The sequence below is a fragment of the Symphodus melops genome, assembly GCF_947650265.1.
Source record: "Symphodus melops genome assembly, chromosome: 1".
Lineage (NCBI taxonomy): Eukaryota > Metazoa > Chordata > Actinopteri > Labriformes > Labridae > Symphodus > Symphodus melops.
In genome coordinates, this window is record NC_136691.1 from 49,517,851 (window position 1) to 49,543,342 (window position 25,492).

A 25,492-nucleotide genomic window follows, 5' to 3' on the forward strand; every position below is an offset into this window, starting at 1 on the left:
ATTACGGTCATCTTTTTCATCAGCCGTGTTACAGACACCGTCGGCTAGGCTTCGTATTGTAACGGTTCATGTTGTAAAGTCAGTAGTTGATAATGTGTTCATAATTCCGATTATGTGGAGAGTCAGTGAATGCACCAGCGAGAACGTGTTGAGTGGCTGTATGAGAGAACGCTGGGGGAGAGAGTTGGATTGTTACGGCAAGTTATGTGTTGCTCTCTGCTGTAAACGGCGTGGTCACGGCCGACAGTGATCGGGTTATTAAAAGTTATTATTTGAACGCTCTCGTCGTCCTTTAACGTCCGTACGGAAGCTACAGTATTTGCGGATGTTACCGGTAGCCTACGTCTGTGTAAATAGCTCTTGTTATAGCGTGGACACCTGCGGCTTATAATCAAGTGCGGCTTATATATGTACAAATACATTTATTTACTTATTTTTAGCCGGTGCGGCTTATATCCAGGTGCGCTCAATAGTACGGAATTTACGGTACTTTATTTTCAAAGCAGAGTAACCGTTAGATTTTTTTTACAATGACATTCAAAAATGAGTGAGAAGATTTTATAGATACAAACAAACACTCTTTAGTAGACATCTGTTGCTAATAATTAAGCAGAAAATGTATTTCACCAAATCGATTTCACCAAGTATCAAGGATGAAACGCTGAATATAATCTACAGAAATCAAAGGTTACTTTTAAAGTGGAAACTTTTCCGTGGAGAGTTTTAAGTGCACATTTAGTAAAGACAGACTTTAAGGATGAAATAAACTTGTACAGGCTGAAATGATATAAATGTTTCCTCCTAAGCTTGATTTGCCTCCTTGTGAAAGCACATCTGGCTCTGTGACACCTCTTATTTATTTAAGAGTCTTTGTACATCGTATGACGACAATGAAAGTTCATTTATGTGACAAATGTCATCCTGAAGTAGTTCTATTGTTACTGGGTCACTTCTCAGTGCATCTCTCTTGAGAGGAAAACCATGTTAGTAAACGCACACAGAGCGGGACGAGAGAAGGGGACAGATGGAGAGAGAGAGAGGCAACGAGCTGGTGGAGTCCAGGAGTCGTCTGATTGGCTGTGTTAGGAGCTCACAGCTTGGCGTAGTCCTTCAGGATGACCTCCAGCTTTTGACTCAGCATGATGTTGCCTCTAACCTTCAGCTTGCCGGAGAAGAACGCCTATCAAAACGACCAAAACAAAAGACACACATGAGTGATTCTTTTTTTATTTTCCAAGAAAGCACAAAGTCTCCTCTGATTTATGGCTGGTTGGATGGTAAGTTGTTTTGGAGCACAGTGGGAGTAAGATGAGGGCAAGATGCCTGCAGCAAATATTTCACACAAATGAAAAAGCAACAAGCCAGGTCTTGAGCTAAAAGGGAATAAGTGACAAGTGATGCTTTGCCAGCAGAAAAAAAGAAACATAAAAATCTTTCAGAGCTGAAAAGAGCAGCAGTCATGAAGTGAACTCTTGTGACTGTGCAGTGTTTTCCTCTGCTGAAATCAATCACAGGATGGTGATTTGATAACCCTGGATGACAGAAGCGCTTTCTTTCTTCTTCTTTTTTTTTTGTAACTCTCCGGACTAATCTTTCTCCAGCTGCTCCTTTTATCGTCAGGATAGACGCTGCATCAGGGAACTGAAGCACATAGTAAAGCGCACGCACACAGGCCTCAGATCAATATCCAGCACTCCAGGAAGTGTAGAAATTCTGTACGCTGATGGCCGATCCCCGTGACAGATGAGATGCTTCAGACATAACAAGTAGTGTCGATTGATTACCCGCGTGCTGAGTGCTTTCTGAACTTTGCTTGATGGATCATCGCAATGCTTTTTCTTTTTTTTTTTTCCCTGACACGGAGAGATCAAGGGAGAAGTTACAGCCGATTAAAGGGCTCTCTAAAGACACTTTAACTTTAATTAGAGAGTACAAGATGTGGTTTCAGCGTCGGAAGAGAGACGAGATTTAAAATGTAAGACTAAAAAATTCACAGACGTCAGCAAATCAGACTTAAAGAAAAATGGGTTTTTTTCCGAGGGCAAACATAAACAACATTCATAAGACAGAATGTTAGTCAACCTCGTGCTCAAACATGCAGCACTAATTATTAAACATCTGTCTGCTTGTTCGTTACCTTCTGCGGGTTCAGCTTCCCCTGCACCACCTCCATGAAGTCTTCGTCCGCCACTGTGAAGGTCACATCCGCCTTCCCGCTGTAAGGGCCTTTATGCAAAGAGCCCGAGCCATTCTTCAGATCAATAGCTAGAGGAGGAAGGTGAGGAGGAGAAGTCAAGGCGGGGAAGGAATCAATCAAACACTTGAGGAGTGTTTTAGTCGAGTGGTTCTCGCGGTTTTTACTGGTTTGTAACTCAGCAGCATTGTTCATGTAAAGGCTAATAATCATGTTTAATGTTGCATAATTAAAAGTGCAGCTGAGTTGACGGGTGGACGTTGTGGCTGTTTTCCAGGAGGCTGAAGGCCCGTCTCAGCTCCACCTCTTAGTTATTTGAAATAAGCAGCTAAAAAGTCCTGACGGGGGCTTCGAGCTGGAGCTTCTCCCCAGGTGTTGAGAGAAAGCAGAGCCTGAGGTTTCTCTACTGTATGTGGTGTTCATGTTGTTCTATAGCACGTCAAGTGTAAAGACAGCGTTGTTCTTGTGCATGTTTCATAAGTTTGTGGAATGAACTGCTTAGTGAAAACATCTTGAAAAAGTATTGCCTTGGGCTGAAGACTTCTGCCGCTGTAGAAAGTTCATCGATAGGTTTCTACGGTTTCACTGTAACAGCTGAGCTTTTACAACACGAGGGGCCGAAGACTGCAAACTTTGTGAAAGTACTGCAGTGAGCAGCAATGGGATTTGACTTTTGACAGGAGGTACATGGTGTTCAATTTAAGCAAGAGCATCAGTCCTGACCTTCTCGCCGAGTTCATTAAAATGGTGGAAAAGCAGGAATCAACTTTGAAACACGGAGCAGTATGACAGGTGGGGCTCAGCCTCCTCTGTGAGAAGCTTCAAGCTGACAAAAAAAAAAAAAAAAGATCGAACTGAAATCTCAGATTCAAGGAAGCAAATGTGGACTGACTCTTTGAGAGGAGCCTGACAATGCTTCCCTCATGGTGTGTGCAGCAGGTTCACATTTTTAATTTGAAAACGATGATTAAAAAATGCTCTTTATTCTGAGATAACACAAACTCCCTGTTGGCTCTCTGCACCGTTTAGCACTTAATCTAATCTCACTTTTTCTTGCTTCTATCACATTATGAACCTTTTTATTGATTCAGCGTTTTTTTTAATGTCCTCTGCTGTCTTTAATACCTCGGGAGAGAGGGTTATGTTTTCCGCGCAGTTTTCTGTTTGTCAGCAGGATTATGGGGAAAGAAAAGTCATGGACAACTTTTCATCAAACTTGGAGGGGAGAGAGAGAGCGAGAGAGAGAGAGCGAGAGAGAGAGAGAGAGAGAGAGAGAGAGAGAGAGAGAGAGAGAGAGAGAGAGAGAGAGAGAGAGAGAGAGAGAGAGAGAGAGAGAGAGAGAGAGAGAGAGAGAGAGAGAGAGAGAGAGAGAGAGAGAGAGAGAGAGCGAGAGAGAGCGAGAGAGAGCGAGAGAGAGAGAGAGCGATCGAATGAAGGGTCAGATTCTGGATCCTTCTCACGCACATGCAAAAACAGCGGATCCAGCTCCCATCCACAGATTTTCAAAACCAAGCAGTCCTAAATGTTTGATGTCTGTGTTTGATCAACACCACGATATTCTGGTAGTCCCAGATGTTTAAGAAGTATGAGAACGATTTCTACTTCAGAAAACAATCAAAAAGAGATGACGGCATAACATCGTCCTTTCCACATCATTCTCAGAGTTTTGGAAACATATCCGGACATATAAAGTGTTTTTTCCTTCCTTGGTGGAGGTGTGAGCTCTCCGAGCGCTCTGATATTTGGCTGCATTTTAACCGCGTGAATGTTTTTTTTGTTTTTCAGCCGAAGTGAAAGAAAAAAATGAGACCTGAACTTGAATTCTCTCCCCACGGTGTGACTACATTAAGTGGCGTGTTTGTAAAGTGCTCTTACTCCACTGGACTGAGCTCTCGCCATCTTTAGTGATCTCCCAGCCGAACACAGCGTTCACCTTCTTCACCAGCTCAGAGCCCACGTCTTTGATTCGACGACCGATCTCTGCGAACACCAGCTCACTCTGAAAGCCTCCTGACTGCAGGAAGGAAGAAGGAAGAGAAGAGCTATGAAGGTATGACCGAGGGGCAGATGACAGATTTGTTAAAATAATACTTTTTGTGTAAGAAGTGCAGGAATACGAGGATACAAGTATCTGAAGGTAAATTAAGAACAGCTAGAATTGTCGAGTCTCTATGCAAGATGCACTTTTCTACAACACATGAGCATGCATTACCCTGAAGAACTAAACACGTGCAGCAGCAGGCCTGCATTAGCCCCACTCTTTAACAAGACGGAGAGCAGAGGATGTGTCTTGCTCTGCGTTACATTCTCCAGTAGGTCGTGAGGAAGCAGGCCATCGCTGTCGCCAGTTTTCGTGGCGCACCAAATCGATTGTTAGGTGAATGAAGCATTTTCCGACCGACTTACTCGAGGCAGATTTTGTGGAGACGCTTCGGTTGAGCCGTGTAAATCCACATAGGCTCCAGCTAGCACGACAGTATCCGTCTCCTTCACCTGCATGAAAGACAAGAGCCCCGAACAGGCACACGCAGTACATTCACAGCACGTATCCAAAATGATGTTAGGATGTTTTAAAAGCGCGCTCTTTTATTTTTAATGACTCACTTTGCACTGGATGTGAATTCTGTTGCCTTCCTTCCACATCTCAGTCTGCAGGGACTGACCCGGCATCACAGGCTTCACAAAGCGAACCTGAGAATGAGACGGAGACAGTAATGGGGCTTTAATGTAATTATTACACATCAGTCAACCAGACAAAATGATTCAACAGTCATTTCAGTGTGGATAAAAACACTCAATTGTGCAACAACAAATGCTTTTGGGGGTTAAAGAAGTGGAAACTGTAGACATGTGCGGGTGCCACGCAAACACATTAAACATGAAAGATTATACAGAAGTTTTTAATCAGTTTAACTTTAACGCCAACCTTTTACAGATTAAGGCATCATGATCTAAACAAACTGGACTTTATTTTCAATCCCCGCAACTGCTGCTGCTGGGCAAGGAAAGTAACCGCACACTGCCAAAACAGTCTTTGTTACATCTAACACTGAAAGCAGAGAGTCACCATGAATGGTGCATTTCATCCGCTGAGAGGCGACGATCCAGGAGGATTTTTGTGTGTGCAAAGAAAGAAAAAGAAAAAAAAACTCCAGCAATTTTCAGATGAAGAGGACGAAATCAGAAAAGAGTCAGTCTTCACCTTGATGGTCTTGTTTGCTTTTGTAGCTGAAAATCTAATCTATTGATTTCAGTTTCTTTCATAACTTGCTAATTACTCCTCACGGGCGCTTTAAACGCAGTTAGTTTTAATTAGTTCCTCTATTAAAATGTGAACATAATACAGAACAACAGTATGCCTGGTTCTCGCTGGAGGCTCAATCACTCCACAGGTAAAACTCACCTTGATGGCCTTGAATCTGGCGGGGTCGTTGTCTGCGAACTGCTTGAGGACGTGTCTGGCAGCGAAGCCGAACGAGCACAAGCCGTGCAGGATGGGAGCCTTGAAGCCTGAGCAAAGAGAGATCCAAACGCATAGTTTGACCCAAAATCCGAGTGAAAGATTCCGTCCGAACAAGAAGAACGACATTGTTGATGGGAAAGGTGTGCAGACTTTTACCTCCCATGGCTGCAAAGTCGGGGTCTATATGAAGAGGGTTCCAGTCTCCGCTCAGACGGTACAAGGCAGCCTGTAACCACAGGGGAAACAGATATTGTTTAGATCTATGTCTAATTCATAAACCTCTGAACTTCTCTAACACGTCACATTAAATTATTATGAGGGCGGTAGAGGAGACACCTTAAAATAAAAACGCCTTTGAAGTGATACAGTTGCAGTCATTAAAAATCGCTCAAGGGATTCCGTTTTTCTTTTTCTGTCTCGTCTCTTTTTTTTTTTGAATTTTCTGCTGCATCAAACAGTCTGTGTTCATTTTTAAAACTGCATGAAAACCATGTTCGACACTTCTCCACGTTTTGTCGAAAGCGATTATTTAAGAGGAAAAAAAACAAAACAGTACGTCCTGTTTTCACCCACGTGTCATCAATGCCACCGATTTAAAAAGCCACACTCACTTGGTCTCTCGTGGTCGAATCAATCACCACGGCATCTGGTGCTCGATTGGGTGGAGGCAGAGCGGCCTGAGGGGAACCAAACACAAATGAAACATCAGAAATAAGGCAGGTATTTATTCCTGGCGTATTGCTGTGTTCTCATAGTTTGAGCTAAACTAACACAGAACACACACTTTGGCTTTCTCAGATGTTCTCTTTCCTCCGAACCCTCCGGCTCCGACCACATACACGGAAAACTGGTTGAAACAAACCAGCTCGTCGCCATTGAAGGTGTTTACTGCAAAGCAGAAAGCACAAATGTGTCAGTCAAACTACAACGGAGGTGCCAGCCGTACTCGCTCCCTTAATTCACAGAGGCAAAACTATTTGTGTCCATGTCTATTGTAAAGGCCTGCGTCACGGTGGTGCATATTTTTACATAGTGCAGTGTAGTAAAAAGAAACAACAAAGAAACCTACTGCCGTTTATTTCCCTGTAGGATCTCCTTCACTATTCTTTGATTTATAAATTGAGGAGTAATTACAGTCAACCTGAATGAAACGTAACCCAACACAATTCCACATCATGACATTACGTGTAACAATAAGCAGAGTGAAAATAACACCTGCTTAAGTCACATCCCCTCGTCGCGCAGCATTCATAGTTTGTTTCCAGCGCGTGGAGCGGTCCACGTGGACACACACTGAAGGAACAATTAGCAGCTGTCACAAAGAATCTAATCCAGAGCCTCTCACCGTACGGCCTGCTTAATTTCATTAGGGCCGGTTCAAAACTTAATCGGGCTTGAAAACAAAACGGGGCTGCCTCTGCAGGACGCTTTGTGACTTCACTCTCGTTCTCCGGGAAAACAACAGAGCCACACTGCTTTACTGCGAATACGGAAATTACATTTCATTTTTTTACCCACTATAAATCCTTCGGGAACCTCTGGTCCCACGATGTATGTTTTAAATCGGATTAATTATAGATCAGAGTGGTTTTAATATCTTCTCTCTTGAAGGAGTTGTCAAATAAAAATACGAGCCATTCTCCATTATTTCCATCCCTGCAGACGCACACTGTAAATTGACTTTCATTAATTCTGCCAGAGAGGCAACTTTCAGGAAATGTCACATTAAAGAGAACGGAAACAAATGCATAAACGCAGAGTAGGGTACAAAGTTGTGAAACTCACCATTAAGGAGGATGATGGCTCCATTTCCTTTGTCCAACACGTCTGCTATCGTGGCCTCAGAGGTGAGAGTACCTGAGGAAGGAATTCAACCGTTTATAACCCAATCGATTATTGAGGTTTAATCACCCAATCGATTATTGAGGTTTAATCATCTATTTCATTAACATAACTAAACAAGCTGTACATCCCAAACTACACCTGAAGCCGTTTCAAAGCTGTTTCCACAAAGAAAAGATTTTTACAAAAGCTAAAACAATCGATTCAACAAAACTAATTCTATCATGGATTGATCATTTGACACATTTTGTAATATGTAACATGTGATGCTTCAGGGCCCTGGTGTCCCGGTGGTTAGTGCAACAAGTGTCATTAAAACGATCTTCTGTTTTGTTCCGAGTTTTGATAGATTGTCAGAGACTTATCCTAAAGCTTGGATCTTTTTGAGATGAGAGCAGAGTCGGCTCCAGACTGATCTTTACATAGACCCGCCCTCAGTACGGACAGACAGGATATAATCACACAGTAAAATCCTATCACAGCTGAAGAGGTAAACTGACTCAATAAAGTTTAATTCTCTGCAGAACCATAAAAAAGGGCCCACAAAGCCCTATAAAAGTATTCAAAGTCAAATTGTAATTATCTCTTAAACTCAGACTGACCCCCTTTATATGACATGTAACAGCAAAGTGAACCCATCCTTCTATTGCCTTTGTTATTATGTTACATCTCCAGTAATTACATGACAATAAACTCAAAGTATTTAACAGAGGGAAATACCTGAGGTTGGCAGAGGTTTGTACAGCTCCAGATACTGCTCTCCATGCAGGACCTGACACAGAACATTACAACTGCTGTGATATATAATACTACACAAGCCCTTTCTGTTATCTATTGTGTGTGCAATACCCTATAGGAGTACAAACACGCACATGAACATGAAACAATGTAAATACGTTCAGAGAAGAAAAAAAAACAGAAAGACAGCTTTGATGTATTTTTCTAACCCGTGTCATGTCGATGTTGAGTCCAGGGACTGAGCTGAGCCCGCCCTCCATCATGGCTGCCTGGCCAGGAATGACCCCGAAGGTGGGGAGGCAGCCGAAGTCCTGATGGCCTTCATACAGGAACCTAAAGGGAAATATCAGGGTATCAGAAATACCACAGAGAGAGAAAAAAACATCCATCCCTTGATAGATATAATTTTATCAACGTGGATTGAACATTTCTTTCGGTTTTATTCCACACAGGTTACTTTCAGAGCAGTCAGCCACATGAGTACACTGATCACACCTGAGGTTGTCTGGATCCCGGGTTGACATGCCGACCCCCAAAGCGTAGAGCACACACTGGACATGGCTGAAGCTGAATGTTGTCGGTGGTAGTTTTTGTCCCACTGCTTCAGCCTGATGGGAAACGACAGGAGTCATTGGAGGTGAATCTTTAAGCTTTTTGACATGAACACTTATTTTGCTGTTCTTTACACAGAGAAAATCAATGAGATATGAAATCTGGAAAACTAGACAGTCATAGAGTAAATCATTTATGAATTGTCTCTGTTAAAATGGATGAAAGAGTCATGGAGTGCTTTTGAGACCGTCAGCTGGTTCAACACAAGTGCAGACTGAAATTTCAACAACTATTGGAGGGATTGCAGAGAAATTAGGGACAGAAATGTATGATCATCAGAGGATGAAACCTGCTTACTACAGGGATCACTGGAGTTTTCTTTGTCTCCACTAAGAGGCTGCTGTTTGTGCTTTCAAGTGGAAAGAAAGTAAAAACTGATTTTCACTCGTTTGAAGATCGTGGGCGCTCGCTTTGTTAAGACAAGTCAGCAGTTTGTGAATGCACTCCTGGGCTGGAGCAGGTACAGTGTGATCAGCACTACTTTAAAACAGATCATGAACTTGAATAGTGGCCAGTGCAGAGAGGCTGCGATGTTCGACTGTTTCTCTGTTAACGAGCCTGAAAAAGAGCCGAGACTCGGCGCAGTGATCAAGAGTTAAGTACACGAAGACACTGAAGCCTTTTAAAACTCAGGAAGGTGGAAGCCTTGGTTGTGTTGTAAATGTTTTAAAAGCCTAATTTATCCCAGACTGAGATTCAGCAGTGGGGAGCTCCCAGTAGAGCCACAGCCGATTGATGAGTCACTTTCATGATATTTGCTGGTCAGTTTTTGTGGATTCATTTATTGTACATAATCACATGAATTATAAACTTGGACTTGGCTTAAAGCCAAAAAAAAACAAAACCACCTAACATACAAAGACCTGGGAATGCACACGGCAGTGTTGACTGAGGAAGAGCCAATGAGATGTTCCTGATATTTTTGCTTCACTTACCAAATGACATCATACAACAATATTATATAAGCAGATTATTAGACGTGTGAGACGAGCATGACATGAATCGAAGCACGGTGACACAGCAGCAGCACAGCTTGGTTTATTCAAGCACTACATGCAGCATACAGTGACAAGGACAAAGACAGAAATGTAGCGACCACCCCGTTTCTGTGTACAGAAAGAAATTATACACGGGACGGCACACAAGCGCGAACAAAGCTAAGTCAGCTGAGGACACAATGGGGATGTTTGTCTTGAGGCTATATTGTGACTCTGTTCCAAATCTCCGGTCCAGACAGAAACACACACTCGCACTGACACACACCCCTGCCAGAGACACAGTTAAGAGGACAGTGAAACCCAGGACCCAGGAGTGTAGGTCATTAAACATCTGAGGTAGTGAAATATGATCTTACTGTAGCAGGCTAGAGAGTGATGTAAGCGTCTCACAGGAGGGAAAAACTAGAGGGATTTTCAACAAGGAGGGGTCTTTCACCACTTTCAAAAAGTAATGTGTAGTTACTGCAGCTCATACACTTACTGTGGAGTCAAAGACACAAACTGATTCATGGTGTGTGAAATTACTGCCGCTTTAATGCCTTTGAACAGCTAAATAAACAATCATGCACAATGCTTCTTTTTTGATGTCCATATGTAAAATTAATGTTGACATTTCAACATTCTGCATCATGCCCTTCTTCTCTGTTATACGTGTTTTGGTTCTCTGTGTCAAAGCCGATGGTTTTACTTCTGTTTGTAGTGGATTGGTTTTTATTTGAATTATTTGCATAGAATACATCAGTATATAGCCCACTCATTCGTTTTGGAATTTTTAAGAGTATTAAAAAAAAAAAAGTGGTAACCAAAACATGATTTAGGAAGAGAAGAGATGTCGTGATGGGTAGTAAAAGTCAACACAGAAAAACAAACAATTGTAGCCAAGTGTTGATGTTGACCTCGTGACTCCCTGATGTGGTGCTGCCTTCAATAGTCGGATGTGAGCTTTCTACTTTTGGAAAAGGCTTTTACAGCTTCCAGAACCTCTCAGTGGTTTTAATCAGGGACAATTAACTTGAAAAACAAAATGTGAAAGTATAAGGGCGAGGATATCCGAGGTTTGCCATGGAGCATATTATCTGCAAACATCCAAATGCAAGAGAATACTTTGTTTTTGAGGGAACCGCTGCATCGCCAATGTCTGGGTATAAACAACAACAACAACAACAACAACAACAACAACACAGCACTCCTTCACCTGTGTTGTGTTAAACCATCGTATCAGGTCTGAGTTTGGTTTGCTTCAGTTCTTTATAGTTTGGTGAATCAATCACAATCCTCACTGCCGTCAGCAGATCATCATGTCTAACAACCTCTGAACAAAAGAATGTTAATAATATAAGAAGTTGAAGACAAACAGGCTCCCAAAGATTAAAGTCACACCGCTGCAGGAAGGACAAGTGGCAGAACGCTAACAGCGGGTATTAATGTGCAAACTGCGGCTTACTACGGATTTTTAGATCACTCATAATTAGTCCTGTTTTTTCTCTTCATTGAACGCGTTGCTCTGAATCTTTCAAGTGGTGAGAATTTGTTTGAGGAGTTATATTTCAGCTGCAGCTCTGACGATACCAGACGAGTGGCATGGAGACGTTAAAGAATGAAAGATGAAAATGAAGATATCTTTCAAAGCATTTTCTTGGCCCTGTAACTTTGCTAAATGTTGCTACGTGCTGTGCTCATGATGGATTAACGTCGGGTCTTTCTAGTACGGTCTTTTACCCCTCGAGATGACATTTGTTATGAATGTATACAAATACATATTGATCGACTGATGAACTTACATGATCAAATACTGAATCAGAAAACCAACTCAATTATTCTTTGTTTCAAGAATGCTTCATGCTTCACATATTTCTCCCTCACTCTCTCCATATCTGCACTATCAAAGGTCGCTCTTACTGATAAGCTTACCGACACCGTCTTCTTTTATTACTTACTGCACGATTCAGACACAGTGGGGAGAAGGTTCACTCACCTGTTTGAGCAGGATTCCAAATGCAGATTAATCTGTTGACTCAATCTCACCACTGCATGCTACAACTAGATGAACAGAAAATGGAGGCTGTTTCTGGGGATAATTATTTAATGTGGTACACTAAAACTTGTGGCTTAATGTTTTATTGAAGCCACTCAGCCATGTGTGAAATGCAACCAGTTCACATTCTGTTATTCGATGATAGGGAACACGACGAAGTGAAGGAGCAACCGCCAAGGGAGCCATCGCTCCTTCTATTGTGCTGCGGCGTCTTTTGCACATCGCCTTTTAAAAGCTAATCTGAGTTGACACCTATCCGATGCATCACCGTCTCATATTTACGGGAGACAGCAGAGTACTCATGTATGTTGTAGAAGCTTCGCTGAGGAAGCTATTAATGTCCCAGACTAAATACAGTGCGGTGGAATTAAATAGTCATGAGTTGCCTTTTTCGAAGCAGTCTGAGATTTCGCAGCTCCACACTTTCAAAAGTCATTATCAACCGACCGTCAAAGTCGCTGCTATAGCCGCACACACACAAATGACAGAGGAGAGGCAAATGGGGTGAAGGAGATGGATGGAGAAGTGAAAATAAGATTGAACAAGAAATGAAAAAGAGGACAGAGAAAGGAGAGACTTTATGTAAGAAAAACAGTGCAAGTAAAATAAAGGTTGTATGGGGTCAATTTTTATTTAAGAAAAAGTTTAATGGAAGAAGAGATCCTTTCCATTCCTCTCTAATTAACATGTGCAAGCGTGACAAGTATGCACAAGGATTTTGCAAGTTCTCTTTTTTTTTTTAAACTTTCCTACAACCAGCAGGATGTAAGAGTGCTAAAAAAGCAGTGGCCTACAGTTATTTTTCTGCACCTCTCGAGCAAGCTGCAGCTAAGGCTCCAGACATCTCACAGTGACTTCTACATCCTCCGTTTGGTGAGTTTGAGCTTTTGCCCTCAGGTGGGAGACACAGATTAAAAGAAGCAAAGTCCAACAGCTCGAAACGTGTTTTTATAACTCAGGCCATGAAACGACTGTGATGACCCTGATGACTGAGGAGTTCAATACATTCTCAGTTTCATGTTGTTACCTGAACAACTTGTAGGTTTTGATGTTGTTCCGATTGTCTGAATCTATGTGCCTGTGTTTCTATATGTTCACTGTTTTCAAATTGTTCATTGCTGTAAACCAAACTTCCCCTCATGGACATTAAAGTTAAGCAGACAATCATTTTAGTAAGTAATTATGCTAATTTGATCGGGGCAGCAGCATATATACTGTATATATATATATTTATATTTATTTACACATACACATGCATACAGAGCAGAGTTCATTTGAGTTGATTTAGGTGGCGAGTCAGTGAGCGTTAAAGCGAGCAGCACTGATGGTGTTTACGGGTCTTATAAAGCCGCCTGTACATCCATAAAAAAAAGAGGGCAGCACACGCAGCCAACTGTTCTTATCAATCCATTTTCAGTTAAAGCTTACAAAACACCAACTGTGCGCCCCACTCTGATGAATACAAACATATTTTTGTACGGATGTTATGGCACACAGCAGGTAAGGCGATACTATTCAAGATGTTTTTAAATGCAAAAAAATGTCTTTTACTACCCCTTTACGAAACTAAATAGGCGTTTTGTTTTGGGGGGTTTTTTGCAACTTTTTAAAGACATGCACACATCTTCTCCACAACTGTCGGACAAAACAAAGAGCCAATGGCCATTTCTACTCACTGGATTGATTCCTGAAGTGGACCCTGCAGATGCTGCAGCAGCTGTTGGATTGGCACCCACCTCATCGTCAGACTCCACTCGAGACAGCACGCTCACCATGGACTGTAGAGACTCTACACAACAGAGGAGAGATGACCGGTGAGTGGAAGAACACCAAACAGGTGTTTAAAAACAGAAAATAAACATAGGGCATGTATTTTGCTTTGTCTGATGACATATTTTGCAAAAATATGTCTAAAAGGATTACTTTTTCTAATAGTCATCTGTATTGACCTAGTCTGACTAATCTGTTATTCATGGATTAATAATCCATTCATAGAGTCTATTTAACCTACTTCCCATCTAACTTAATCTTTTGCTCAACAAGAGTAGGAGGCTGTGTTTCATTTTAATATTATTTTCCGTCTTGTTCAAGTTCCGTTTTTTCGTTTTTTTAGATTTTTTGGGGGCGATTTTGTGCCTACATTTGAGAGACAGGACAGTGAAAAGAGTTGGACAGTCGTGAAGAATAACATGTAGGAATGGAGCTACAGGTCTTGATTTGAACCCTAGCCACATGCTTGGAAGAAAAATTAGGGGCACACCCACTCACCACTACACTACCAGCAAACTGAGCTTCATTACACCATATGTCAGAAAATGGTCCATTCTGACTCTGAAGTGAAGGTAGTGTGAGAACAGATCTTCGTGATTGGCTGAGCTTTCTTTCTTTTCTTTCTTTTTTTTAAATGAAGCTGCACAGTTATTTATTTAACGCTGAGGAAAGTGCTTTTCCTTCAAGGAATCTCTGCTATGTTTGATGTGGATACTTCATCCGTTTTCATAGTAAATGTGGTGAATTGAAGCATCTAATTCTTCAGTTTGGGCAAATTAGAATGACATGTTAGCTTGAAAACGCGCAGCAGGTTGTGTCGCACAAGAAGTCACAGATCTTTTACACTTTACACAAAAAAAACCCAACAAATATCCAAGTCAGCAAAAAAGACCGAATGTAGCTGAGTCCAAGACGCAGGTCCAGCTTGTTGTTATCATTGTGCGCCCTTTGTGCAGCGGCAACAGCCCACACTAGCAATGAATACATAATTAGATTCAGTCCAAACAAGTAAAAAATGACAGCTAAGACTAGTGAGGAGGGAGACTGTGGAGAGCAGAGGACTAATTGGCATCACTCAGAGGCAGGCAGGTACAACAAGTCTCTGTTGTAACCTACAAATGAGGAGGCACAACAAAGTCATGCTAATGAGGCCAGCTAGCACCATGGGGACCACCCCACTCGTTGAGTTAATATCAACACCTCAGACCTGTCTTCAAATGTACATCTGAGAGCGTGGAGGAGGCGGAAGGAAATAATCATCATACTTTACCAGCTTTTAGTTTGAGACCTTCTTCACACTATGCAATGAGTGTTCCTTCATCTTTCCTTTTTTTAAGTTTCCTCACTCGATAGATCTCTAACAGATTGTTACTAAGCTCGCTGTAAACACAGATGAGCTGAGAGTTAAAGGGCTCCATTGGCGGAAGATAAAGCTTGCTGTTAACAAAAGCACGGTCAAAGTGTGTGAATCCATGGCAGCCACACTGAACATGTGCTATGTCTCTCGTTTCAAATCTACGCAACTCTAAAAAGTGTTTAAACCGCCATCTGCCCCTCTACAAACTTTCTAATCACACCTTTAATTTTATGCAAACTAAAAAAACAGAGAATAAATAAACTGTTGTCTTTTTACATCAGAGCACAGTAGCCATGTGACACGCTGAACTATCCACCACTGAGCTGAGTATTCAAACACAAACCATCTCTGCACTGTAACACCTCGAACTCCACTTACAGCATGTCAACAAATATATATATATATATATAAACGTATATAAGTTACGTTTTAGATTTTCTATATTAAAGTTAAATGTTTTTTACTGCTGAGAAGAATTTATTGATGAATATTTCTCTCTTGTAGTGTGTCATTATTTGTGAAGATTTCTAAAATCTCACAGTGTATCTGCTGTTTACCTCCCTTTACATAGCCACGTGTCTATAACTATACTGACATCTTTCTACACAACAGTGCTGTTATAAAGAATGTTTACATCTTACTATGAAACCAGATTGGCTGACTGTCAGTAAACATTTCGGCGGCTGAGCAGCATAAAATAATGGAGACTGCGATACCGAAAGTCTGTATTTGATATTAAAATGTAGAAACAAGTCCTGAGCTTTGACGTTTTCCCCTTCTTTTATCCTAAAGTCTATTATTAGAGTATTTCTACTCCTGTTGATTATTTGTTAGGTGTTGATCCTTATATGGGTTTGAAATCATTTTCTGTAAATAGCAGTGGCCGTGGTTTCACCAGATTTTTCACCTGTGCATTGGTGTGACGGGAAGCATGGCCAAAAGGGGGAGTGGGTTTGCCGTCAGCGTTATCGTCATCATGGTAATTATCATGAGGACTTTGGTTTAGAATTATTTTTTCATTCATTTGTTTGTTTAATAAATCACCAAACTTATCTGGAGTTTGAATTTCATTTTCATAAGAACGAGTCACAGGTACAGACCCACTTAGTCTGTGTGGGATTCTCCAAACTAAGCTGCCCCAATATTCAATGAAAATGACCTCTCAAGACAAACAGATTTACATCTTTAACAGAAGAAAGTCTGAAGGGAAACATACATGGTCTTTTAATGTGTATGTGTTTAAGTGTATGTGCCCACACTGTGCTCACATGCACCTCTGTATGAGGTTATTCTGCACACGTGTGAGTATTCAAGCATTACATGCATTACTGACCTTGTATACTCAAAGGCTTGGTGGCGTCTTTGAAGTCACAGATTTTGTCCCACTGGTCCCTGACAGCCTCAGGAGTCATGGGTTGGTTCTTTTGTCTCACAATTTGGCCCTGAGTACGCTCCCAGCGCACTGCACACATGGACACACATAAATAAAGAGGTTGTTAGATGGACGGGGGGGGGGGGGGGGGGGGATACCTTTGAACCTGGGGCTACAGAGTATCATAAATGCATAGAGACATTTCCTTCAAGAAAAACACACAATACTCACATTTACCCATCCAGCCTGCACCGACCTGAAAGGAGATAAATATGACACAGATAAAAGGAATGTTTTCTCTGTAAGGAAATGGTGTATTTTAATGGATCATCATGATATAGTAACCTTAAACCAATGTGCTGAGTGTCGAGGAAATTATCAAGACTTGACTCCACACAATAAGACTCAGATGGCTCACGTTGATAAAAGTTTATAAATCAGATGAATACTCGAGGAGACATCAACATCACACTTGTGGTTCAGTGTCATGCTCAAACATAACTGCCAGACACTTTCAAAGGCTCTGTTTATATTTAAACAGATATTGACACATTGACTCACCTAGACTAATCTATAACGTCTAGGAGCTTTGAGTGAACAACAAGTTTTCCCAAACATCCTGCAGATATCAGGAAGAGCCGTTGACTCTCTCCAAGCTGTCCTTGGTCTCTATACAAAGCTGAACTGTATCAGGTCTGACTGACATCAGCAACAGTGAATTAACATTACACATTTAATGAAGTCAATACAGAAATTCTAACACTGAGAAAAAAAAATTTTTGTTTTTAAATTCTGTTTACCTCAAAAAGTCCTCCATTTTCTTGGCATTTTTCGTGACAGAGCCAGAGGACTATGGGAGAAACATACTCCGGCTTCAGAGACGCCACGAGGTCTAAATAACACAAAACATAAATGCATAAAGTACAGAAGAGCTTCTTCTTATTGCACCTCTGTTATACAATCAACAATAACAATAGACAGCTTCTGCTTCAGCGTCTCTGTTTGGCAGTGTAATGTGACAATGATAAGACACGATTCTCCCCTGTTACTACAGAACAAACAGACATCAAATACATAAACACTCATTCTTCCACTAGTGCAATTTAGTAAACCATGCTAAAATGACTGTACATATTAGACATCATGCTGCTCCTAATTTAGCATTGTTTTTCAGTCCTATCACTGAAACTGACAACATACCAATCTGTTCACTTTGATCAGTAAACCTTCAGCTGGATAAACACCATGAAACACTCTCACTCTTTAGTCAAGCAAAAACAGCACAACCTTTGAATCTCATAGAGCATCAGCACAAATCAAAATCTGTTTTAAATGATATACATTCTTGTAATAAAACACAGAAATGAAGGAGTAAAAACCAATAACACATTGAAAAAAAAAAACCTACCCAATAAGAAACACACATTTTTTTAAGACAAATCCAACAGCAGGCACCATATGTGTGCTGAAAATATCAGTTCTCTTCTATTATCAAAGCGTGGTGGAAAAGAAACTGGCATTCTGTTTCCTCGCAGTCTGCCATGTTTAGCAGGAGGATTTTCGGCTGTTTCTTTTATCAAAAAAAGCCTGAGTCAGTGAGAGCTAACATATGGAACCGAGTCATTAAGTGAGGTGAAGTCATCCTGTGACAGTTGGCACCGTGGTAGTGTGACAGATGCTACGGTTAGATCAGCACTGCAGGACAACAAAACCCTTCCTTTTAATCTGTCACTTAATGCCCCAGTTAGTGAACTGGTCTGCAGTCACAGAGCAATCTGCTCAACATGTATAGGAATGTACCGAGTCTGGATTAGGTGGTTTCCAGGGAGAAAATATTGTTTTTATCTGGGCGAATAAATAAATAAAGGAGAAAATAAAACCATTTCCTCTTTAAATCAATGACAATTTCTTTGTTTCGGAGGTTCATAGACATTTATTGTAGAAACAATGTCCAGACTCGTTTTGTCTCTGCTTATAAGCTTTTATTCATATTTGTAGCTGTAGGCAATAAATGCCACATTACCACTGCCTGCAGAAATATTTGAACATGATATATAAGGATGTGTCATTAGCATGCCTACTCACATTTTTGTGAACATTTAAAAGCACAGCTAACACCTACAGTCAAAGTAGAGATCCAGAGCTGCCTGTTTAAATCAACAGCCTGAGACATTAAAACTTTTTAAGCACTTACAGGGTGCATGATTGCATCACCGCTGTTGAAACAGCATAAAAAAAAGAAAAACACAGTCCTTGAATATTAGATGACAAATTTGCATGTCAAACGGGAGTGCCGCTGCCTTAAATTTTGAAAATCAATGTTACATGAGCATAACATTATGCAGCTGTCCTGAAAAAAAAAAAAAAAAAAAAACAAGAGGTAGGGAATCTTTTTGTTTTCTTTCGTCTGCCCCAAAAAAACATGCATGTGTGAAAGCCTGTGCACTCACTTTCCCAGCAGTGCACCCCTGTATGAATTATACAGGCCGACTGCATGCAATCAAGCATGTCTTTTAATCTCTCTGCTCACCTGGGGGCATGACGGTCTCTGTGAGGCGTGACCCAGCCACGGGAGCAATAGTGTTGCAGTGGATGTTATACTTCCGTCCCTCAATGGCCAAGGTGTTTGAAAGGCCCAGCATGCCCAGCTTGGCAGCGCTGTAGTTGGCCTGGCCGAAGTTACCATAGATGCCCGCGGCTGAAGCTGTCATGATGATTCTGGACAAAGACAACCCGAGGCAAAAAGTAAGTGACAAACATCGCTGCAGAGTAATTGGACGCACAGAAGGCCCCTCACCAAACACTCATGACCTCACAAAGCGTTACACACTTCCATGCATGCATTAACACACAGGAGTCGTAAATGTAAGCAGCTATTCATGCTAACCCATATACACACACACACACACACACACACACACACACACAACTGCTTTCTCACATATGCAGAGCTGCACACAGTAGATTTGAGCGTCTGTGAGCTCAGGCTATATGCTGGAATGTACGCATGTATGCACAGCAGGCACACACATAACATTTTGCAAGTAATCTCAAGCAGACAGTTCAATTCAGTCAAGCAAGAGTAATGAGGTGAAAACGCTACATTAACTGTTGAAGACATCTGAAACACGCTGAATCACTGGTCATCAGAGAGCAGTGATCCATACCATAGCACACAACAATACATCCACAGGAGGACCGGCAATGAATGGACATTTTCAAATCAATAAGCTTTATGCACAAAAGGTCCATGACGCCATTACTGCTGGAACCTTTCACATGTCACGTATCCCTGCCAATAAAACTTCTTTCAGTCTGTACATCAAATGATTGAATGCTGCCATATAGGTGAACAGTGAACACACAGACTCTGTTATGTGCATTGGGCGCTGATCGGTGTGCTGCACCATGCGCTCACATAGCTTTATTCATATTCTTGACTTATATGCCCATCCTGTCTGTCTTAAGGAGATTGCCTCCATGAATATGACTAATTCTCATTTACGTCAGGGTTTGACTCGAAATGCATCATCAACTTTGTTTTTTAGGCTGGCTGCCCACACTGATTGAAACCTGCCCATATGCAACGAGTAGAGCTGTTCTCGCGTGGTAGAGATACTAATGACTAACTCTTCTAGATGGCAGGAAAGACCATGATCTAGGTTAAAGCGTAATTCATACTGTAGGCCCGCCTGGTTCAACTGGAATAAAAGCTCACTGGACTTGAGGATAAATGTTGTCACATGGCTGACCTCAGTCCTGGATGCCTTCTCTCACTTCCCTCCTCGAGTAAGAAGAGCAGGAAGCACGGCAAGAGAAGTCCGAAATAACTCTTAGTTGGTATTTGGTATGACAGTGATCAGTCACAGCTATGGCCAGTAAAGGAGCATAACATAAACTAGCATAGTAGATACTCACAGTGATTAATGGAAAGGCTATGTAAAACACCCAACAGTAAAAGAAGTGCGAGAGCAGGAATAAGCAAAACAAGCCTAAAAAGTACAATGCTCATCATCCTAACAAGTGCCATGCTTTATGAATCAGCTTAAAATACATCCATAACATTAGAAGGATCAGAACTTATATGCTTGTGTCCTCGTATTTTATAATAATTTTAACTTTGTTCTCCGCTGTTTTCAGCTCAATAACTAGTATGATTGTATATAATGCAACAGCATCATTAGTTAATGGACTGCAGTTCTCTTCCATTCATGTCGAGCCCCTCGTGTGCTCTTAGGAAGGGCATCTGTTACCTGCAGTAACATGGGTGTAAAGCCGGTCATGTGACCTGCTGCTGAAAATTATAATTCAACGCATGCAAGCCTCAATAGGCCCTTTTCACCACACACACTTGTTCTTGTTGCAGCTGTCAAGAGGTACCTGCTCATTTCAGGTCCTACATGCAGACTTCATAAGTGTAATTAGCTGCATCTGTGTTTAGAACATGTTTTATCTGAAGAATGACTGTTAGTATGAATTTACTCTGTATGCATTGTATAGTTTAACCCAACACTGTTTCTTTTAAGATATCATTTGTGGCTTTATGTCGTTTTTTGTTTTTACTTTTTTTGTTTTTTTTTCAGAATGGGACAGTGAATAGGAGGAAATTGGGAGAAGAGAGGGGAATGACATGTTAGAACAGGGCCGCCTGCCTTGAATACTGGAGCCTCTGTAAATGGGGTGCTCAATATAAGCACAAGGCCAACAGGCACCCCAAGTAGACAATGTTTTGCCATCCTTCATAAGCGACTAATTCTTTGAAAAAATCTCTCACATCAGCATACTCATCACGGCTCAAAGTCGATGGTAAGTATCAATTCGCCGTTTCTCATCCAAGAAGTTTATCTGAAGATGAGGACTCTCTGATGAATGGCAAAAAAAAAAACCCTGCCAACTTCAGAGAGTGGATATATCACTGGTTCATGCTGTAGAGACTTGGGGGATAAGATAAAAACTGCACCGCACCGATACAGCATATTTGCTGCTTCTTTGGACTGATCAATTAATTTAGTGCTAACATATTCACACTAAACTCCCTTCATTATGTGCTCATTTGCATAATCAAATCCAATTTGCTGTCTTGGGCTTTTACTGGTATGCAGATTATTTCATTGCACACCTTGAATCTGCTGGAGCGAGAAATATTAAGAGGTATCAAGTGACTGGAGTCGGAGTCAGAATATGAGTAGAATAATGTGAGGGCAGGCATGCTTTATATACCCATTACCCCAAGTGCCTGTTCTCAAGAGCCTCCTTAAAGTAGGAAAGTAGGACACATAAAAACCCCTTTGAGTATCTTTGGTACTTTATTTGATGTCTGAATCGGGCCTTACCACACAGAATACTGATATCCTATTGATTACAGGCCAGAAATGGTCCGTCTGCTGAGAATAATACTGCTCTAAAAAAATCCAACCCCCGTAATAGGAGGATAACACAGTTTTATCTACGTCAATAGCTGCACTCACCTGCCAAACTTTTGGTTTTTCATGTGATTCCAGGCGGCTCGAGTCACCAAGAAGGATCCTCTCAAGTGAACTCTCTGAATCAGGTCTGAAATGGAGAGCGGGAGAAAGGACAGAGAGCATAAGAGCACCGCCAAACCGATTCAGCCTCCAGTATGATTTTCAAACTCCCACACAGACAATCTGTTGTTTAAAACATAAGGTACACAAAGAACAAGCACAATGCATTATCTGAGTCATTATTTGTCTAATACTTGTGAGATGAGCCAAACAAAAGGGAATAATGTATCATATTTGGGATGCTCTTTACAGTGAGAGTTAATGAGAGTAAAGTGAATGTAAACATCAGAAAGAATTCAATTACCCCAGTCCAAATCGCTCGTCCTTGCAAACGAGCGGTCACGAAGAATCCTTGGCAAAGAAAAAGCAGGGCAGTGTTCAGTCTTTGATGTCTTTGTGACAAAACTAACAATTCATGTTCTGACAGTTATCAAAGACACTTTAAAGTAAATCCAGGAATAACTAGAAAGTCTGAACAGACTTACCCAGCATTGTTTACAACCACATCTAGAAAAAAAAAAAGGTGTTACAGAGTTAATGTAATTACTTGATCATAAAAATAAAAGATAAAGAAAATGCATCAATGCATGATTCAACAGTACTAACCAATCCTTCCAAATGTATCCAGAGCTGTTTGGATCAATTTTTCTCCATCTTCAACAGACTCTGTAGGAGCACGACAAACAAACAGCAGTCACAGATATGTTGAGAGTTCGTTGCACCTGATGATTCATACAGTATCTCTACAATGATTTTGTTTAACTGGGATTCCAAAAGACTGTGTTCTATGTGTTATTGATCTGATTTTTGGTTCGATTATTGTTGAAAGTGTTCAAGTTTACACAGAGAAAAATGTGTGTGTGTGATATCACTTATATAACTAAGATGCGGAGAAGCATATGAGAACGTTTCATAAGGTCCAACACTGTGATGAGTAATGAGATTTGATAAGTAACCCTTTCTTACACTGTTTGGGATTGCTGGTGCGAAATCAGCCATTTTCAAAACTTCCCTCACAAAACATTGATGTAACAGCTCTCATTGCAGCTTTATTTTGTATGTACGTGAGATGCACAAAGATGAAGAAGTAGGCTACATCTGTCTTCAACACTAACTATATCAACTTTATTAGTGAGCCAGTCAGGCTGACAGAAATCACTATTGATTTTCAGTCTACCATTCTACAAATTACCCCAAAGAAAGCAGGACTCAATAAACAGACAGAGATAATGATGTCAAGAGAAAACAAAAAAATACATCAGACAAGAAGGCTATAGTCCAAACTTCTTACCATAGTTTGCCACAGCCTTGCCTCCTTTCGCTCTTATCTCCTCCACCACCTTATCAGCAGCGGCAGAACTCTTTCCGCCCCCTTTAGTGTCTGCCCCAAGGTCATTCACTTTATTGCAACAAGAAGAAAAAGATTAGCAATAATGGGGTGAGTTCTGCAATTCTCCACAACTGATTAGGTAAAGAGAAGAGTCTAGCTAAGCTGATTCCTTGTCAGAGTTCAAGGGCAAGTTGGGTCCAGGCAGCAGGGAAAATACATTATTTGGGGGGAGGACAAATGTTTATGATAGCGACTGTGCAGTTTAAAAAAAATGTGACGGTAAATGCAACTGACATTTATTTATTATGGTTGAATTTAGCTCGGCATACAATGAGTCATATTATTCTTCTGGCTCGATAAAGGTTTGGTAACTCAGCTCTGCGCATCTCTGCTAATGCCAAGATCCAATTTTATGGCTCTAAATTAAAGGTCTCTATGAATCATTGCATATAATCTATTGGAATATTTGATTTAGTAAGTGACCACGCTTTGCATGGACTGTCCCTGTTCACCACTGTGAAAGAATGAATGTAACCGAAAGCAGAAATATCTGACAATGATGTAGTATTTATTTTGAGATGTTGCATTTATTGCTGATTGTGCATGTTGAGGCTGGTAGCAATCCTCATTATTATATCATAATAACGTGCAAATAGCAAGCTCATGTCATGTATATGATCAGTGCATCTACTTGAACCCAAAACTCATTTCTAACAGGAAGCCATGCAGGTGTCATATATAATTAGATCAAATATACTCTTTTTGTTCATGTGTGTGTTGTATACGTGTATGTGGCCTGCAGCAAGGACTGTAGAAACCAATTCTACAGGACCTGCTACTTGTATTAGATTGCTAAAAAAAAGGATTTTGATTCTGAATGTCAAATTTATTTCCAGTCCCAAACAGATAAAAACATCTGAAATCCCGCTGGCCAGATGTGAACACAAAGACAGCCGACCTCCAAAGAGAAGTAAACAGGACACTGTCAGGGTTCTCTTTCGTAAGCGCTTCATTATGTACACAGGGTCAAAGTTTGTTGTACTGACAAAATGATATCCACAGCACCCGTTCAAAATACGTGGCATAATAATGAAGATCCTTTATTTACCTACAACAGCTGCACCTCTCTCAGCAAAAGCCAAAGCATATTCTCTGCCAAGGCCTGCAGAAAGAAAGACAGAGATTAGTAAAATGCTAAATGAAACTCCCCCATCATCAACAACAAGCTGAGTAGTTGTTGGGTTTGACCTTTCACACACTTATCGGGATTGTAAACAATTGTTTTACAGTAGATGCACTTTGCTCTTGTGTTCGTCAAATAAACACTCTGTAGGCTATTTTTGCTGAATTAAAGCATAATAGGTTAAATAGGTATATGAACAGATGTGTCATTGTGTCCAGAATGTTTATCAGGACACCCTGATGTGACAGCTGTACGGAACCAGCTGCTGATATAACAACAACGACATGCTCGTGTATGAAGTATTTCATGAAAGACACGTGCATGAAGTATTGCAATACATAGTTTCGCGAAATATACTCCATCTTCTTACTGTACACGTTAGCATTCAGAGCTAGTTGCAAAAGCCTGTTTAACAGCCAGAACAGTGAGCAGCAACGTCATGTTTGCACGGCGAGTTTACCTCCTCCGGCCCCGGTGACCAGCACGACTCTTCCCTCGAAAGACAGAGACATTCCTATAAAATGTTATTCTCTGGTTTCTGCACACTGACAACACAAACGCTAAAGAGCAACACCAGTTCCCAGCAGGGTGAACTTCTACAAGTTCCACTTCCGTATTTGCGAGGGGGGCAGTCTCACCATCGACCAATCAGAACAGAGGAAAGGAGGATTTTTTTTTTCCGACCCTCCCTCCCCATCCAGAACCTCCTTGTTTTCATCACTCATCATATTTAGAAGTCTACTTTGACCACAGCGATACTCATTGAAAAAGTGTTTTTTTGCATTTAATTCTTGTTGTTCTGTTAACATTCATGTTTGATTGCTTTAAGAACCCAAGAAAAAAACAGACTTTATTATAGGTTTCATAATAAACACTATGTTGGCTATTGTGGAGTTGAAGAAACCTTTGCTGAGAATGATTTCAGTCAGTTCATGGACTGGTGTAGATACGAGTGAGACAGAGACTGACATGGAAAGTGCTTAAATATTAACTATTTGTTATATTTTCTGATGCATACTATGGCTGTAGTATACTGCATATTTGCTCCCACATCCTGATTTTTTATCCTCCTA

The 25,492-nt window shown here is 41.0% G+C and overlaps 1 protein-coding gene across 2 annotated transcripts; it reads right to left on the reverse strand.

The window, feature by feature from the left end:
- Positions 1 to 287: 287 nt before the first annotated feature.
- Positions 288 to 25,069, reverse strand: hsd17b4 (hydroxysteroid (17-beta) dehydrogenase 4). 2 transcript variants are annotated; one of them, XM_079343268.1, is made up of 25 exons: positions 24,880 to 25,069; positions 24,345 to 24,398; positions 23,198 to 23,305; positions 22,513 to 22,572; positions 22,392 to 22,413; positions 22,211 to 22,257; positions 21,850 to 21,934; positions 18,912 to 19,099; positions 17,182 to 17,273; positions 16,613 to 16,637; positions 16,343 to 16,471; positions 13,559 to 13,671; positions 8,733 to 8,845; positions 8,447 to 8,570; positions 8,220 to 8,271; positions 7,443 to 7,514; positions 6,442 to 6,545; positions 6,269 to 6,334; positions 5,814 to 5,883; positions 5,598 to 5,704; positions 4,799 to 4,885; positions 4,601 to 4,687; positions 4,070 to 4,208; positions 2,138 to 2,265; positions 288 to 1,180 (listed from the first exon to the last, which is right to left on the reverse strand). In XM_079343268.1, the coding sequence occupies exons 1-25, from the start codon at positions 24,929 to 24,931 to the stop codon at positions 1,091 to 1,093; spliced, it is 2,214 nt and encodes a 737-aa protein (XP_079199394.1). In that variant the 5' UTR covers positions 24,932 to 25,069; the 3' UTR covers positions 288 to 1,090. The 2 variants fall into 2 exon arrangements, with proteins under 2 accessions (XP_079199394.1, XP_079199393.1); XM_079343267.1 differs by having other exon boundaries at positions 290 to 1,180; positions 4,070 to 4,204; positions 4,597 to 4,687; positions 24,880 to 25,068.
- Positions 25,070 to 25,492: the final 423 nt, after the last annotated feature.

Bases quoted from the DNA above. Each gene is read 5' to 3' on its own strand.
- hsd17b4 (XM_079343268.1), bottom strand. From the start codon at position 24,931: ATGTCTCTGTCTTTCGAGGGAAGAGTCGTGCTGGTCACCGGGGCCGGA. The intron at 19,100-21,849 runs GTGAGTGCAGCT...GTCTTTGTCCAG, and splicing joins AAAAACCAAAAGTTTGGCAG to AATCATCATGACAGCTTCAG. The intron at 7,515-8,219 runs GTATTTCCCTCT...TTCCTTCCTCAG, and splicing joins CAAACCTCTGCCAACCTCAG to GTACTCTCACCTCTGAGGCC.